Raw genomic sequence first — 18,636 nt, 5'->3', positions numbered from 1 at the left:
GTGTCTACTTACTTGCATTATTGACATTGTTAATTCTGCGCTGTGACATGGAATTGGCAGCAGCAATAACCGCTGGAGCACTGGGTATAATGGTGCTATTGGTCGGTGGATATGTACTGCCGGCATTGGCATCCTCTAATTTAAACTGTTTGTTTTTGTGGTTGTTGTTGATTTTTGTGGTAACAAGTATAAAAGATATGTCATTGTTAGAAAGTGTTTTTGTAGTGAGTTTTTTGTTGTATTTTAAAATATTAAAATATTATATTTTGTATTGTTTTGTTTAATGTTGTTTTTAATGTTGATTATTTGTTGTTGTTTAGTTTCTTAATTGTTAATATTTTTTTTGCATTGTTGTTTATATTGGAATATTGAATAGTATTGTTTTTTGGCATTAATTCTAGTCTACTTGAATAATTGCAAAAAACCCATTAAGCAGCTGTGGTATTATGTTATCATCTTGCATAGCTGTACCTTTTGCCTTGTACTATAAAAAAACTACCGCAACCATGTTTTTTTTTTTATTTAGTAAAAAAGAGAACCTTTTCCCAAATTGAAATAAAAGTAAACCAAAAAATAGCATATGGACTGAAAGTTCGGAAAATGTGCGTTTAAGGCAAGAATAAGTTTTATAGTTTTAGATACAATTGTGATGTGATTGCTGCCAAAGAGGCTAGTTAGGTTAAATCGAATAATTTGTGTAAATAAAAAAACTTCTTTATCTTTTTTTGCAGGAGAAAACATGTTTATAATCTGTTGAAGGAAAACGATTTCCGATAGAGATAAATATTTGGCTTATCTATAGTAGATGTGGAACTTTTGGTATTTATGTGGAACTTTTGGTATTTATTAAAATGGAAGGATAAAAATGTCATGTCAAATTTTTGACCGATATTGAAGAATACGACTTGGTAGAGCTGGAACTGGAGGATGTGTATTTTATCTAAGAAGACTATATTGAATAGGACAACATAGAAATTCCAAATTTGCGATTCTTTCTGATCATACCTCGAATAACAAGTAAAAAGCCCGATGGAAACCAGATTGGTAAAATATCAAAGATTGGGGAAATATCGGTATTTAAAAACGGTATTCTCTTGACAGAATCAAGAAAATTTGAACGACAATTACACAACTATCAAAGATTGGGGAAATATCGGTATTTAAAAACGGTATTCTCTTGACAGAATCAAGAACATTTGAACGACAATTACACAACTGCGAATCTATATGCACTACCATACTTTTTCAATGGCCTGATCGTCTTCAAAGTGTAAAATTTCGCATGGGTGAGAATTGTAGCCTCAAGAGAGATAAGAACCAATAAGGAAAGTTCAAGAGCCGTACGGGGCCGACTATATGATACCCTTTACCACTTTGGGTACATACAAGAGATGTTCATATGTACAATATACTTTTGATAGAATATACATAGCATCTTTGAAGGACCATTGAAATGGTATCGGACGAAATTAAATGCGTTCATAGATATTTCAACTAAAATAAATGAACCCGTACACATACCAATCTGAAATTTATGAAAAATTTAGTGTTAATGCTCCATATGTAATGCTATATATAAATCTCAACCGATTGCAAACAGACCTTCGTCTACATCAATCTAGAACTAATTCAGTACTGTGCAAAATTTAGTCTCAATCTACCAATATTGGCAGTACTGTGCTCCATTTATCTAATCTAAATTATATATATCTAAATAAAAGCCAATTTCAACAAAACTTGGCATACATCAATCTAGACCTAATTCAGTAATCTTTGTAAAATTTTGTCTCCATGGACCAATATTTGAAGTTTGGTGCAACATTTACATAAAATTGGACGAAACTATATATGGGAGCTATATCTAAATCTGAACCGATTCCAAGAAAACTTTGCCTACATCAATCTGGACCTAAGTCAGTACGCTGTGCAAAATTTGTTCTCGATAGGATCAATATTTGAAATTTTTGGTGCACTATTTACATAAAATAGGACGAAACTATATATGGGAGCTATATCGAAATCTTAACTGATTTTCCCAATTTCAATAGGGTTCGTCCCTTGGCCAAATTAGTGACATGTGTCAAATTTCATTCAAATCGGATCATAAATGCGACCTGTACTTTGTTTACAAAAATACATGAACGGACATGCATAAATCGACTCAGAAAGTGATTCTATGCATATTCTCATCAAAAGGAACCATAGGTCTATCTCGATTCCATTTGCCAGTTGTACCACAGTGTGGTGAAGGATTTAAAAACTAACAAGAAAAAAATATGGTAGTCTATATGATGCCTTAATTATTCAGCGATCATTACCAACAACTATAGGTATCGCTTTGAACAGAACCTACACGCTGAATATTGAACTATAGTTGCGGACACAAATATCTAGATCGATTCAAGCAGTCGGGATGTGACGAACGGTATACAAAAATGTAGGTGTACGACCATTATTTCGTGGTATATTATAAACTGTTGGGCCAGGGTATAGCTCTTGGGTGGAAAATTATTTTCTGACGCCTTAAAGAATAACTTCTTTAGGAGAAGACCTCAGGATTTTGTAAAGAACAGACGGACAGTGAAGACCAAATAATATTCTATGCAATAGAAGACCAATGTTATTTTTCTATAGAAGGCCAAATGATATTATATTTTTCTCACAAGGGAATCTGTTCTCAATTGAAGGAGTATATATAGTATAAAAATCACAAACTCAAAGAGTTTTCTATATTGTATGGGGGTTGCAGGCCAAAAGACCTTATTCAATTTATAAAAATACATTGAAGGTCTATAGAAGACTTTATGGTGTTCTAAGGAATAATTGATCAATGGGCCTCCTTTAGAATATAAGATCGAAGGGGTTTCTATGAAACCAAGTGGTCCTCTTGCCATGACAGTGAAGAATAATCTCTATGCAATAGAAGAACAAATTCTTTTTCTGTAGTAGACCAAATGATAGACTATTTTTCTCCCAAGGTGGTGAGTAATCAATAGAAGGTCTTAGGAGGATATATAGTATAAAAATCACAAGCTCAAAGGGGTTTCTATATTGTATAGCGGTTCCAGGCCAAAAGACCTTATTCATTTAATAAAAATACATTGAAGGTCTATAGAAGATTTTATGGTGTTCTAAGGAATAGGTGATCAATGGGCCTCCTTTAGAACATAAGATCGAAGGGGTTTCTATGAAACCAAGGGGTCCTCTTGCTATGACAGTGAAGACCAAATAAGTTTCTATGCAATAGAAGAACATTTTTTTTTGTAGTAGACCAAATGATAGTCTATTTTTCACCCAAGGGGTATGTAATCAATAGAAGGTCCTAGCAGGTTATATAGTATAACAATCAGAAGCTCAAAGGGGTTTCTATATTGTATAGGGGTTCCAGGCCAAAAGACCTTATTCATTTTATAAAAATACATTGAAGGTCTATAGAAGATTTTATGGTGTTCTAAGGAATAAGTGATCAATGGGCCTCCTTTAGAATATAAGATCGAAGGGGTTTCTATGAAACCAAGGGGGTATGTAATCAATAGTAGGTTATAGGAGGATATATAGTATAAAAATCACAAGCTCAAAGGGTTTTCTATATTGTATAGGGGTTCCAGGCCAAAAGATCTTATTTAATTTATATAACTACATTGAAGGTCTATAGGACTATAGAAGTCTTTATGGTGTTGTAAGGAATAAGTGACCAATGGGCCTCCGAAGGGGTGTCTATGAAACTTAAGACCCAAAAATCTTCTATGTCCTTCAGGACTTTTATAGATGTCGGAAATGAAGTCATTTTGATATTCGATCAAAATAAAAGTCGATTTGATGGGTTTTTTATTACAGAGGAATTTGGTAGGTTTTATATGCTTTTCTATTGAAAAAATTTAAATGAAGAAAATTAGGCTTATAAGATTTTTTTGGATTTCAATTAAAAAAACATTTTTTTGGCCTACAACAAAAAAAAAGTTTGGAAAAATGTGGACTGGTAACTTTGTATAGATATTTTTTTTTAATTATTAAGAAGACATTTTGATCAAAAATGTGATCTAATCGAGTAATAAAGTAATTTCGCACTTAGCTTATTCATAGTATATTGGTTTGAAAAATAATAAAGCACCTGCTTTTTCTGGCTATGAAAAAAATTAACTCAGCATTTTCGTGGCTTTGAGGAATGCAGAAAGGCTCCTTAAATATAAAAAGCTCTAATACAAATAAATAATAATTACAAATTAAAAACAACTGTTTTACCAATTTCAAATATGTAAATTATTAAAAAATTATATAGTAAATACTACCACAATATATTATACTACAATTTAAGAAACAAAAAAATCAATTTTTTAAATATTGAAAGAATGCAACATTTAGATGACAAATGATCTGCGTTTTACAACAAAGACAAAACGAAATAATATCGAAACATAAAAAACAACAATGAAAGCAGCAATATCAGCTTAAAACAAAGAATACATAAAAGTGATAAAAAATAGAGTTAGTAGTGATTGAGGAAACGGAAACAGAAAACGATATAACGGATTACAAAGACATGTAAAAGACATTGATTGAATGAGAATTGAGAATGAACAGTGCCGTAGGCTGTAATTTAGAAAAGTAAATAATAAGAAAATTGAGGCTGATGTCACAGGGCGTTTTAAAGCTTGGCTTTTACAAAAGACCTGCTGCTATGCGAGCGAAACGAGGAGCAAAGGCAAAAGAACATAACCTAGGATACTACTATAAATACTATTATAATCAAAATACACTATGCTACAAAAAAATAAAGATAAAATTAGTTGGCATAATTTTTTTCTGGTGTTTAAATGAATAACTTTTTTAGGAGAAGACCTCAGAATGTTTTTTTTAAGTAATAAATCACAAAGAGGCCCTCTTGCTGTAACACTGAAGACCAACGAATAGAATACCAAAATTGTTTCCTGTATATAATAAGAGACAAATAATATTCTATTTGTCTCCCAAGGGCGTCTGTAATCAATCAAAGGTCCTAGGAGGATATATAATATAAAAATCACAAGCTCAAAGGGTTTTCCATATTGTATGGAGGTCTCAGGAGATTTTTACATTGTATAGAAGGCCAAAATACCTTTTTATTCCCTTCACCACACTGTGGTACAGGGTATTATGTCTTTGTGCATATGTTTGTAACAGGCAAAAATAATCGAGATAGACTCACGGTTCCTCTCGAGAATATGCATAGAATCACTTTCTGAGTCGATTTATGCATGTCCGTCCGTCCGTCTGTCGGTCCATGTTGAATTGTAAACAAAGTACAGGTCGCATTTATAATCCGAATTGGATGAAATTTGGCACAGGTCACTTATTCGGCCCAAGGACGAACCCTATTGAAATTGGGAAAAATCGGTTCAGATTTAGATATAGCTACCATATATATTTTCGTCCGATTTAAGGTAAATGGCGTACCAAAGTCCTTATATTTAATTCGATTTGCACGAAATTTGGCATAACGTACTTAGTTAAGTCTAGAATGATGTGTGCAAAGTTTCGTGTAAATCGGTTCAGATTTAGATATAGCTCCCATATATAGTTTCGCTCGATTTTAGGTAAATGGTGCACCAAAGTCCCTGGAAATCTTTTCATTTGCACGAATTTTGCCATAGCGTACTGAATCAAGTCTAGAATGATGTTGCTAAGCATCGTGAAAAGGTCCATAGCTAGGCCAATTGACACAACGTACTGTATTAATATACATAAGTCTCATAAGTCTACCCAAAGTGGTGAAGGGTATCATATAGTCGGCCCAGTCCGATTTTAGTACTTTCCTTGCTGGTTCAATTTATAGAAGTACATTGAAGGCCTTTAGACTTCTATAAAGGGCCTTTGGAGTGCATTGGAGATCCATAAGGGAATTTATAGTTTTTGGAAGGCCGAAATGGCTATAAAGAATAAATGACCAATGGGCCTCCTTTAGATGATAAGATCGAAGGGTTTTCTATGAACATAAAACCCAAGAATCTTCTATGGATTAGAATGCCAAATGTTTTTCTGTAGAGAATAAACGACCAAGTGATCTTCTGTATGTGATAAGACTTTTTATATGGTATTTAAAAGATGCATATATATATATATATATATATGGGAAACCCCAAGGGTACAAATAATAGAAGGCCATAGGAGAGTCCTTTTTATACCCTTCACCACACTGTGGTACAGGGTATTATGTCTTTGTGCATATGTTTGTAACAGGCAAAAATAATCGAGATAGACCCATGGTTCCTTTTGAGAATATGCATAGAATCACTTTCTAAGTCGATTTATGCATGTCCGTCCGTCCGTCCGTCTGTCTGTCTGTCTGTCCATGTTAAATTGTAAACAAAGTACAGGTCGCATTTATGATCCGAATTGGCTGAAATTTGGCATAGGTCACTTATTCGGCCCAAGGACGAACCCTATTGAAATTGGGAAAAATCGGTTCAGATTTAGATATAGCTCCTATATATATTTAACCGATTTAATGTAAACGGTCCCTATATATCTTTCGATTTGCACGAAATTTGGTACAGGCTAATCATTTAGGCCTATAATGATGTCTGCCAAGTTTCGTGAAAATCGGTCCAGATTTAGATATAGCTCCCATATATAGGTTCGTCCGATTTCATGTAAATGGTGCCCCAAAATCCCTATATATCTTTTGATTTGCACGAAATTAGGCATAACGTACTGAATTAAGCCTAGAGTGATTTCTGCCAAGTTTTGAGAAAATCGGTCCAGATTTAGATATAGCTCCCATATATAGTTTCGTCCGATTTCATGTAAATGGTGCCCCAAAGTCCCTATATATCATTCGATTTCCACGAAATTTAATACAATCTAATCATTTAGGTCTAGAATGATATCTGCAAAGTTTCGTGAAAATCGGTCCAGATTTAGATATAGCTCCCATATATAGTGTCGTCCGATTTCATGTAAATGGTGCCCCAAAGTCCCTATATATCTTTCGATTTGCACGAAATTTGGCATAACGTTTTGAATTGAGTCTAGAATGATGTCTGCCAAGTTTCATGAAAATCGGTCCTGATTTAGATATATCTCTCATATATAGTTTCGTCCGATTTCAGGTAAATGGTGCCCCAAAGTCCCAATATATCTTTCGATTTGCACGAAATTTGGTACAGCCTATTCATTTAGGTCTAGAATGATGTATGTAAAGTTTCGTGAAAATCGGTCCAGATTTAGATATAGCTCCCATATATAGTTTCGTCCGATTTCAGGTAAATGGTGCCCCAAAGTCCCTATATATCTTTTGATTTGCACGAAATTTGGCATAACGTACTGAATTAAGCCTAGAGTGATGTCTGCCAAGTTTCGAGAAAATCGGTCCAGATTTAGATATAGCTCCCATATATAGGTTCGTCCGATTTCATGTAAATGGTGCCCCAAAATCCCTATATATCTTTTGATTTGCACGAAATTAGGCATAACGTACTGAATTAAGCCTAGAGTGATTTCTGCCAAGTTTCGAGAAAATCGGTCCAGATTTAGATATAGCTCCCATATATAGTTTCGTCCGATTTCATGTAAATGGTGCCCCAAAGTCCCTATATATCTTTCGATTTGCACGAAATTTGGTACAGCCTAATCATATAGGTCTAGAATGATGTATGTAAAGTTTCGTGAAAATCGGTACAGATTTAGATATAGCTCCCATATATAGTTTCGTCCGATTTCATGTAAATGGTACCCCAAAGTCCTATATATCTTTCGATTTGCACGAAATTTGGCATAACGTACTGAATTGAGCCTAGATTGATGTCTGCGTTGTTTCGTGAAAATCGGTCCACATTTAGATATAGCTCCCTTTTATTAAAGATTGATTTTAAGTACTTGACGCACCAAGGAACCAATAGGAACAAAACGTTCTGAAATTAGTATAACGTATCCTGTGACGAGTTTGTTTGAAATCGCTTAATATTTGGCCCAATATCAAGTAAATTGGGCATCAAACTCCTCGTGTTAGTCAGTTTGACATCAAATTTTGCACAACGTACAAAATTGAGCATAGAATTATGTAGTTTCGTTTTCTAGAAGTACAGACATAGCCCAACGGATGACCTATTTATATTTGTTTGAAGTCGATTTACATACTTTATGGATAGATCTACGTAGATTCACATTTAGATAAATATCACATATTTTATTTCATTCAAGTTCATGCTAATAGTCCTGTTTAATATACCCATAGTGGTGAAGGGTATCATATAGTCGGCCCCGTCCGACTTTACTACTTTCCTTACTGGTTTTAATTTATATTAAGTTCAAGTGGACTTCTTTAATGTGTAGAAGGCCCAAGGGGCATATATAGTATGCAGAAGTCCATGGACCTTCTATACTACATAAAAAGGTAGAGTATAGAAGGTCCAAATGTTTCAATAGTGTATAGGTAGTCTAAGGTGATATACATCAGGTCCATGGAGCATCAAAAATATATATAAGATCCAGGGAATTCTATAGAGAAGGACCAAATGGTTTAAATATCGTATTAATGGTTCCATAGGCTTCTATAGTCTATAAAAGGATAATCTAAAATATATAGGAGTCTGTAGTGTTTATTAGATCCAATGGCTTCTGGGGTGTAGAAGGGGGCCCAAAAGCTATTTTATAAAGTATTAAAGGGGCAAAAAACTAATTTTATAAAGTATTGAATACGCAGGGGCTAATACATGGTACAGAAGGACATAAGTGTATTATATAGTCTGTAGGATACCAAGAAGGTTTCCAGAATGCATAGTTCATAGAAGAACCTGGGGACTTCTATAATGCATACAACTTCAATGGAACTTATGCAATATATAGAATGTCCAGGAAACTCCAAATAGTAATGATTAAATTTCAAGGGTTTCTGTAATGTTCAGAAGTCAGGGCACTTCTATAGTGTACAAAAGGTACATACTGAATGGACAAGAAACTTCTATAGAAGGTCCAAGTATCTTATACAGTAAATTAAATATTCAAGAAGCTTCTACAAAACAAAATGCCTAGGGAGCTTCTACAGGTGGTGGTACCAAGAAGTTTTCCAGAATGTATAGTTCATAGAAGCACCTGGGGACTTCTATAATACATACAACTTCAATGGAACGTATGCAATATATAGAATGTCCATGAAGCTCCAAATAATGATGATTAAGTTTCAAGGGTTTCTGAAGTGTTCAGAAGGTCAAGGGTACAAAGGTACAATTGGCTTCTACATACTGAATGGACAAGAAACTTCTATAGAAGGTCCAAGTACCTTATACAGTTAATTAAATATTCAGGAAGCTTCTACAGTACAAAATGCCTAGGGAGCTTCTACAGAAGGTCGAAGGGGCTTATACGGGGACAGTATTAATCTATAGTAAGCTCATGTGGCTTCTAGAATTCATAGAAGGTCCATGAGCTTATATAATGGCTTGGATGTCCAATGGGGTTCTATAGTGTACCAAAGACCCAGGATATCTCCAGAGAAGATAGGAACCACAAGAGATATCTTTATGGAATAACTGGAGGGGCAGAACTCTAGTATATGTCAAACAATCCGGGTCCTCTATAGTTTTCGCACAGAGGCTGTTACATCTTTTTAAAATGGTCATTGTAACCACCAGAAATTTTTAAACCATCCAATATAATTTGTAGCATAGTGTAAATTAACAAAAAAAATTAATAAATGAACCAAATAAAACTTAAATTAACGACAACAACAATTATACGCATACGCACACACTAACATAGACATTAATAAAAATTATTTAAAGAAGAAAAAAACACTATAATTTTGTTTTTGTTGTTTTGTTAAGGCAGGGGGATTCAATTTCAATTCAATTGAGTACTGAAGAAGTAAATCTTCAATTTTATTTTTATGTTTCAGTGTAAGTGTGGTGAGTTTCTAGTTATCCTGAATGCATACCTTAGAACCAGCATCGAATTTCAAACGCCACGATGGTCTGCGATCAGCATTTGTAGTTGTTGCGGTTGATGATGAGCCTGCATTGTGGGAATTGTTCTCACTGCCACCGGCCTCACGATCCCTGGTATGGAATGGAGAGTTGGGCAATGATGCTGAGGACGAAGAATCTAAACTGCGACGACTGTTGTAACTGTAACCGCTACCAGCAGTGGTGGTATGACTGCCCAAATTACCAAACAACGGTGACATACTACTATCACGATCCGTGCTATTTTCATGGGACATTTGTGGTGGCAGCGAACTAATGGCCTCACTGACAAAACCACGTTTTTCATCGAACCCATAACGATTTGCCTCGAGTCGCAAGCGATCGGCCAGGGATTGTGAACTGGCATTATCCATATCGAATATGGAACGCTTGTCCCTCAAGCGTACTGGACTCTCAAGAGTGGGTGTGGTAACTGTGGTAGTCGTAGTGGAGGTGGTACTTGTTGTGGCACTGGTCAACGGGAGAGGACTAAAGAATGCAGCTCGTATGCGCTCACTTGATTGGGCCCTTTGACTGCTGGGAGGTGATTGCATGCGCAATGGTGTCTGTTGTTTATCACTCGGTAATGGAGGAGGTGGTTCAGTCTTTTTATTTGCCACAGTTTCCTCGTTTTCATTCTTCTTTCCACCACTATCATCAGTTTCGGCATTTTCGCTACTTTCACCGCTATCCGTTTCTTCAAGCTTCTCCTCCTCCTCTTCTTCTTCTTCACCAGTTGCTTCGTCATCTTCTTTATCACTTTCATTGCTATGTTTGTCCTCCTTTTTCAGGCCATCTCCCCTAGCCTCCTGTTTTTCCTCCCTCTCTTCTCTTTGTTTATCTTTTTCATCATCGGTTATGGCTTTGTCTATAACACTTCGACGTGGCGATGCTATCACTATGGTTGTTTCAACTTCCTCTGGTGTGGGTGTACGAGAATCTTTCCTTGGTGGCATTACAAAGGTGGCACTTACTTCCTCCTCGGCTGAGGAATTCTCCACATTATCCTCCCCAACAGCCTCTGTGGATGTGGTCGATGTTGTGGCGGTAATAATTATGGAAGATGGCCGAGAACGATTGCCGCCAGATGGAGCTTTTATTGTAAAGGAGGCTGTTGTAACATCATCATTCTCCTCCTGTTGCTTGTCCTCATCATTCAAATTTTGAGATTTAATATCTTTTGATGGTTCAATATGTGATTTGGAATCTTGTTCAGAAGTAATTGTTGGTTTTGGAATCGTTGCTGTTGGAACAGGCATGGTCGTCATCGTCGTTGTTGTTGTGGTTGTAACTTCGTTGTTTTTAACAACATTCGCTTGCTTTTCATTCTGTTAATTTATTATGAATTTAATTGGTGTTTGTTGTTGTGAAAATAAAAATTAAAGTAGACCCAATATTTTTGAGAAAAAAAAATTGGGTCCAATTTTTTTTTATAAACGTGTAATAATGGAGTTTGAAATTTAAAAAGTGGATTTCCTTGGTCGTTCCACTCATTCAAATTATTAGCACTTGTAACTGGGGTCACCCTAAACAATTTTACACATGCCTACGAATTTTTGTCGAGTGCAAAGAAAAATTAAATTTTATTGAAAAACATATTTTTTTAAATTTACGTCTTTGAATAGACCCTAGCAAACAATTTTTTAGAACATCTACGCTATTTGATAGACTTTTCGAAAATGTTAAGTATCCGCCTTTAAAGATAAAGATCCTTAGAAAATATATTTCCTAAAAAATCGAAGGCTTGTGGTAGACCCTTGGAAAATATTTCTTATAAATACGCCTTGTGATAGAGCCTTAGAGAAAATTTTCACAGATCTACCTTGTTATAGACCCTTAGAAAAGGTTTCAAATAATGTACGCCTTGTAGTAGTCCTGAGAAATAGTTGTAAAAACTCTGAGCCTTGTTGTGAACCCTTAGAAAATATATTTAAAAAATGTACGCCACCTTGTAATATACACTTGAAAATATTAAAAAAATCTAGGCCGTGAGATATGCTTTACAAAATATGTAAGCATAATATACGCCTTGGGATATGCTTTAAAAAATGATAAAATGTTCACAGATCTACGCCTTGTTATAGACCCTTAGAAAAGGTTTCAAATAATGTACGCCTTGTAGTAGTCCTGAGAGATAGTTGTAAAATATCTGAGCCTTGTGGTGAACCCTTAGAAAATATAGTTAAAAAATGTACGCCTTGTAATATACCCTTGAAAATATTTAAAAAAAAAAAATCTAGGCAGTGGGATATGCTTTACAAATGTAAGCATAATCTACGCCTTGGGATATGCTTTAAAAATGATTTTAAAAAATTTGCGCCTTGTGTTAGGCCCTTGAAAATGTTTATATATTTAAAAAAAATCTAGGCCGTGGGATATGCTTTACAAAATGAGAAAATTTTCACAGGCCTACGCCTTGTTATAGACCCTTAGAAGAGGTTTCAAATAATGTACGCCTTGTAGTAGTCCTGGGAGATAGTTGTAAAAAATCTGAGCCTTGTGGTGAACCCTTAGGAAATATTTTTAAAAAATGTACGACTTGTAATATACCCGTGAAAATATTTTAAAAAAATCTACCGCCGTGGGATATGCTTTACAAAATATGTAAGCATAATCTACGCCTTGGGATATGCTTTAAAAAATAATTTTAAAAAAATTGCGCCTTGTGTTAGGCCCTTGAAAATGTTTAAACAAAACCTACGCCTTGGGATATGTTTTAAAAAATGTTATTAAAAAATCTACACTTAAAAGTTATTATTACGAAAATCAGTTTTTGAAATCTGGAAATTATTTTTAAAAATCTCATAATTATAGAATAAGTAACTCGACAAAACATTTGTAGGCAAGTGTATCAAAAACTCACAAAGAAAAGGACGAAGACTATGACTAATAACAATAATCATGCAGAACAATAAAACATAACTAATTAATACAATAAATTTAATAATAATAATATAAAATAATAATACAATAACGATCATGCATAGAAATAATAAATACAATAAATTTATAATATAGAAATCTATAGAAATTTAAAATCAATATTAAACCTAAAATATAGACATGGATATACTGAAATTAAACCTACACTAATACATTCAAACTTCCCTATTAGAAGTTCAGAGTTCTATTAAATTGGAATACCAACATTAACTAGGTCATCAGCATCAGAGCTTTATAAACAGCAACGAAGAGAGGAGCAGGAGTAGCAATATAATAATATTGTTGGTATTGAAAATAATAAAACAACAATATAACAAAGAAACGCAACGTGGAGCATATTTATAGGCCAATCAACTGCGCTTATTTTACAGGCAGCAATGAAATTTGAAATCATTCTTGCTTGAATTTCATTTAATTTTTTTGTTGATTTATGTAGATGGGGTGTGGGGTCCCTAACTGGATAATATTGTGACTAATATTTTGTTTTTGTTTATTTTGAACGGTTTGGAAATAGTGTTTTTGTCTTCGATGGAATTGGAATCAAAAACTGTTAAATGTTATAGTCCTCTAAAAATATATTTAAAAACATCTACCCCTAAAAATATGTTTAAAAAATCTACGCCTTGGGATATACCCCTAAAAATATGTTTAAAAAATCTACGCCTTGGGATATACCCCTAAAAATATGTTTAAAAAATCTACGCCTTGGGATATACCCCTAAAAATATGTTTAAAAAATCTACGCCTTGAAATATATACCCCTAAAAATATGTTTTAAAAATCTACGCCTTGGAATATACCCCTAAAAATATGTTTTAAAAATCTACGCCTTGGAATATACCCCTAAAAATATGTTTTAAAAATCTACGCCTTGGAATATACCCCTAAAAATATGTTTAAAAAATCTATACCCCTAAAAATATGTTTAAAAAATCTACGCCTTGTGATATACCCCTAAAAATATGTTTAAAAAATCTACGCCTTGTGATATACCCCTAAAAATATGTTTAAAAAATCTACGCCTTGTGATATACCCCTAAAAATATGTTTAAAAAATCTACGCCTTGAAATATATACCCCTAAAAATATGTTTAAAAAATCTACGCCTTGAAATATATACCCCTAAAAATATGTTTAAAAAAATCTACGCCTTGGGATATACCCCTAAAAATATGTTTAAAAAATCTACGCCTTGGGATATACCCCTAAAAATATGTTTAAAAAATCTACGCCTTGGGATATACCCCTAAAAATATATTTAAAAAAATCTAGGCCCTGGAAAAATAACTTTTTGGTAAATATTTATCAGAACATTTAACAGTTTTTTATGTTAATTTAATCGAAGACATATTATAGTGTATATGTATATACACCAGCAGAGTGGAAATGATGTCGAAGTGATGGTGGAACTAGGTGGAACGAAATTTGATAAGGTTTTAAACTATATAATACAACCATCACAGCATATCCTACCAAAACCATTTCTAATTGAGGGGACAAAAACTTGTAATACCTATTGTAATGGAGGAGATGGTGGTAATGGTGAATATTTTGTCTGTGGTGAATTTGTTACACGTGTTGTATATACCTTGTACAAGTATAAAGGTAATGAAAATGGGTGTTATAAACCCCTTTACCATTCATTCATTCTACCAACGGAAGGAAGGTGCGGTTTATTTATAAGAAAGGATTTGAGGATTTTGTTTCTTAAAATTAATATTTAAAAATTTACAAATATATAGTATTAAAATAAAAACAATAAATAATATTAAATTCAACAATAAATTTTCAAAAAATTAATAAATAAATAATACCGCTTCCAAAAGCTTTGTGAATTTGAATGAATACATTTTGAATGAGTTGAGGTGAATTGAAATGGCTGGGGATGGTTGAAATTGGTGCATTTCACATTAGTTTTATTTTATTTTTGGGTTATTCAATTTATTTTGTGGGTATTGAGAGCACAACACAACACCTGGGACAAGGGACAATTTTGAAACAAATCTGGGAGGATATGAGTTAAGTTTTTTGAAGGACAATGATTGTTGGTGGTGGCATTTGTTTTTCGAATGAATGAATGCAATGTTTTTGCTTTTTTTTTGTCGAATTGGAGTCAATGTGTGATAAAGGTAATATGTATGTATATTATATACAGAAATAATTAATATTTTAAATTATTAATAAAAACTTACGCTGCTGCTGTTATTGTTGTTATTATTCATGCTGGAGTTCTTCTTTTTCACCAATTCTTCAGCACTCTTGATTTCGTCCAAGGTAACGCCCTGGGTTGAACGTCTGGTCTCACGCACTCGTTTAGCATGAGCCTTACGTTGTGTTTCACTTTCTTCGTCACGCACAGGTGGTACGAAGGACCTGAATAAATAATGAGAAATATGTATTAGTAAAATATAAAAATTAAACAGAAAAAAAAAACAGTCAGGTGCGCACATTTAAAATTATAAAAAAGGCATGCACGCGATTTAAAGAAAATAAAAAATAATAAATTAACAAGGCTGGGGGTTAATGACTAATAAAGTCGCACATAGAAAGGTCAACATATATATAAAAAAATAAAAAAAAAACATTAAAAAAGTCGAAATCTTTGGATTGAATTTGAATTTTCTTAAAAAAATAAAAATGCTCGATTTTAATTTGTTTTATATATTTAAGTAAGGTTCTTAAAAATGAACGTATTTTAAAGAATCTACGCCTTGGAATATGCTCTTAAAAATCAACGTATTTTTTAAAGAATCAACCCCATGGGATATGCTCTTAAAAAGTATTTTTAAAGAATCTACGCCATGGGATATTCTCTTTAAAAAAACTATTTTTTCAAGAATCTAAGCATTGAGATATTCCCTTAAAAATTTATTTTTTTTTAAATCTTCGCCCTGAGATAAGCTTTTAAAATATCAACGTCCTTTTTTAAAAATCTACGCCCTGATATACGCTTTTAAAATATCAACGTCCTTTTTAAAAATCTCCGCCCTGATATAAGCTTTTAAAATATCAACGTCCTTTTTAAAAAATCTACGACCTGAGATACGCTTTTAAAATATCAACGTCCTTTTTAAAAATCTACCCACTGGGAAACGCTTTTAAAATATCAACGTCCTTTTTAAAAAATCTACGCCTTGGGATATGCCCATTAAAAAATATTTCTAAACCAGTTAGCGGAGCAGTATAACCGGACGGTCCGACCATACGATACCCTACACAACTACCACGGACTTCCAACATTCTGCGGATGTTTATTCCGAGCCTGAGCAATATTTCGTAATATTTGCCGCGACTTGTCCGATTAGAGGTCAACATTACCTCTACCTTACACTGAAATATTTTCAGGATATTACTAATATTCAGTACAGCCCTTCCTAAGCCCTAATTAGTTGTCCAGATTCCCTTCACGGTGGGTTGAGTTGTGATTTTCGGCTTATATTCGACTAGAAAACACAAAATTTTATTCTGATCATCACCAAAATTTTATTCTAATCATCACCGAAAATTATAGGCGTTGTCCTTGACCATAATTGGAACTTCATGGAAAATTTCAAAGCGATCAGCGCTATATTTCCGCCCTCTAATGTGATAATGGGTTACTAAATAATATCTGAATACGTAAGCACCTGCAAATATGTGAGTGTAACTCCCACATCCGAATAGATACATCAATATATTTGGTATCAATTTAAAGGTCAAACACTCCGCTTGGATATACTATTAACTTATCGGGTCCATATCCTTAAGGAGTAAATATATAAGCCATAGAATTAAAATTTTGCAATTTTTCACACAAAAGTCAGAGTCCATTTGACCCGCTAAATATTGACCGATCTTTATCAAAACAGGCATGCTTATTCTTTGGCCCGATCCCCTTCTTCATGTAAAATTTCGCGATGTTCGAACCATAATTGTGGCCTCTGGAGCGACCAGAAAAACCGACAAAAATAAAGTTTTTGGTCCATTTCATCCCCTAAATATTAACCGATCTTTTCAAAATATTAACCTATCTTTTTCTTTCACGATAGGGATCTTCATTGGCCAGAACCCATCCCACATGCAAAATTTCGTGAAGATTGGTTCATAACTGTGGCCTGTATCGTATATACAAATTATAATGGACGGACGGACACATATGTCTACATCGACTCAGCTAGTCGAGATATGACGATCGGTATACTTAAAGGTGGGTCTAGAACAAATATTTCGCGACGTTACAAACTCTTGGGGCTGCACAAAGCTATAATACCCTGACAACATAGTTGTGTAGGGCATAAATATCTACGCTTTGGGGTATATTTAAAAAAATATTTTTAAAAAATCTATGCCTTGGAGTATACATTAAAAATATTTTTAAAAATCTACGCTTTGGGACATGCTTTAAAAATCTACGCCTTGGGATATGCTTCAAAAATATTTTTTAAAATTATACGCCTTGGGATATGCTTCAAAAATATTTTTTAAAATTTTACGCCTTGGGATATGCTTCAAAAATATTTTTAAAATTTTACGCCTTGGGATATGCTTCAAAAATATTTTTAAAATTTTACGCCTTGGGATATGCTTCAAAAATATTTTTAAAATTTTACGCCTTGGGATATGCTTCAAAAATATTTTTAAAAATCTACGCCTTGGGATATGCTTCAAAAATATTTTTTTAAAATCTACGCCTTGGGATATGCTTCAAAAATATTTTTTACAAATCTACGCCTTGGGATATGCTTAAAAATATTTTTTTTAAAATCTACGCCTTGGGATATGCTTCAAAAATATTTTTTAAAAATCTACGCCTTGGGATATGCTTCAAAAATATTTTTTACAAATCTACGCCTTGGGATATGCTTAAAATATTTTTTTAAAAATCTATGCCTTGGGATATGCTTCAAAAATATTTTTTAAAAATCTACGCCTTGGGATATGCTTCAAAAATATTTTTTAAAAATCTACGCCTTGGGATATGCTTCAAAAATATTTTTTAAAAATCTACGCCTTCGGCTGAGGCTTCTTAAAAAAATATTTTTTAAAAAATTACGCCTTGCGATATGATTTAAATTTTTTTTTTCAAATATGCATTCATTTAATATTTTTAAAATATCATAAAAAATATTTTTTTTATCTACGCCTTTGAACTGTACATAAAAAATAGTTTTAAAAAATGTACGCATATAGTTTGTTCTTAAAATTAATAGTCCTGTCTACGGATTTTCTTTTGTTATTCTGTAATAAACACATAAGGATACGACGTATCCTTGAATGAAAAAAAAAAAACAAATGTTAGTTACGCTTGTTATAGCAATTAGGAATTAGAGCTCAAAACTGCATGGGTTAAAGGGTTAAGCAAATCTGAAAATTCTTTTAAATTTTGGGAGCTTTTGTTGTTAAAGCCTCGTTTGGGGTTAAGGGCAAAACAACAACAAAAAGTAATAGAACGATATTTGTTATTTCCATTGAACACGATAGAGAAGGATGGGAAAATAGTTCTCTTAATTACTTGAAGAAATTCTTAATCATATTTCCAGTCGATTGTTTGGGTTTAACTGCCTCGGCAGTGGTGGTACCATTGTTATTGGTAGTGGTGGTGTTGTTGTTATTATTATTTTGAATTGTTTGTTTGTTGTTGTTGGATTCAGGAGTAGATTTGTTATTATTAATATTATTGGTAGTGGTTGTGGTCTGATTTTTATCCTTATTTTGAGAGGAATTTTGTACCACTTTCGATTGTTGGGTTTGTGCAGTAGTACTAGTACTAGAAAAA

The 18,636-nt window shown here is 33.4% G+C and overlaps 1 protein-coding gene across 1 annotated transcript in view; it reads right to left on the bottom strand.

Annotated features, from left to right (window-relative positions):
- The window catches only part of LOC133338317 (protein phosphatase 1 regulatory subunit 12A-like), a 43,724-nt gene that overhangs the window by 3,643 nt on the left and 21,445 nt on the right, over positions 1–18,636 (bottom strand). Inside the window, exons 8-9 of the mRNA XM_061546493.1 lie at positions 15,074–15,254; positions 13–145 (exon numbers count right to left, since the gene is read on the bottom strand). Coding sequence (XP_061402477.1) covers positions 13–145; positions 15,074–15,254 — 314 coding nt within the window. The remainder of the gene's footprint in view (positions 1–12; positions 146–15,073; positions 15,255–18,636) is intronic.

Source organism: Musca vetustissima, unplaced genomic scaffold (genome assembly GCF_032173495.1).
Source record: "Musca vetustissima isolate MV318-11 ecotype Yass unplaced genomic scaffold, APGP_CSIRO_Mvet_v1 utg35097, whole genome shotgun sequence".
Classification (NCBI taxonomy): Eukaryota; Metazoa; Arthropoda; class Insecta; order Diptera; family Muscidae; genus Musca; species Musca vetustissima.
Note: the sequence above shows the minus strand (reverse complement) of the source record. Positions and strands in the feature narration are given on the sequence as shown.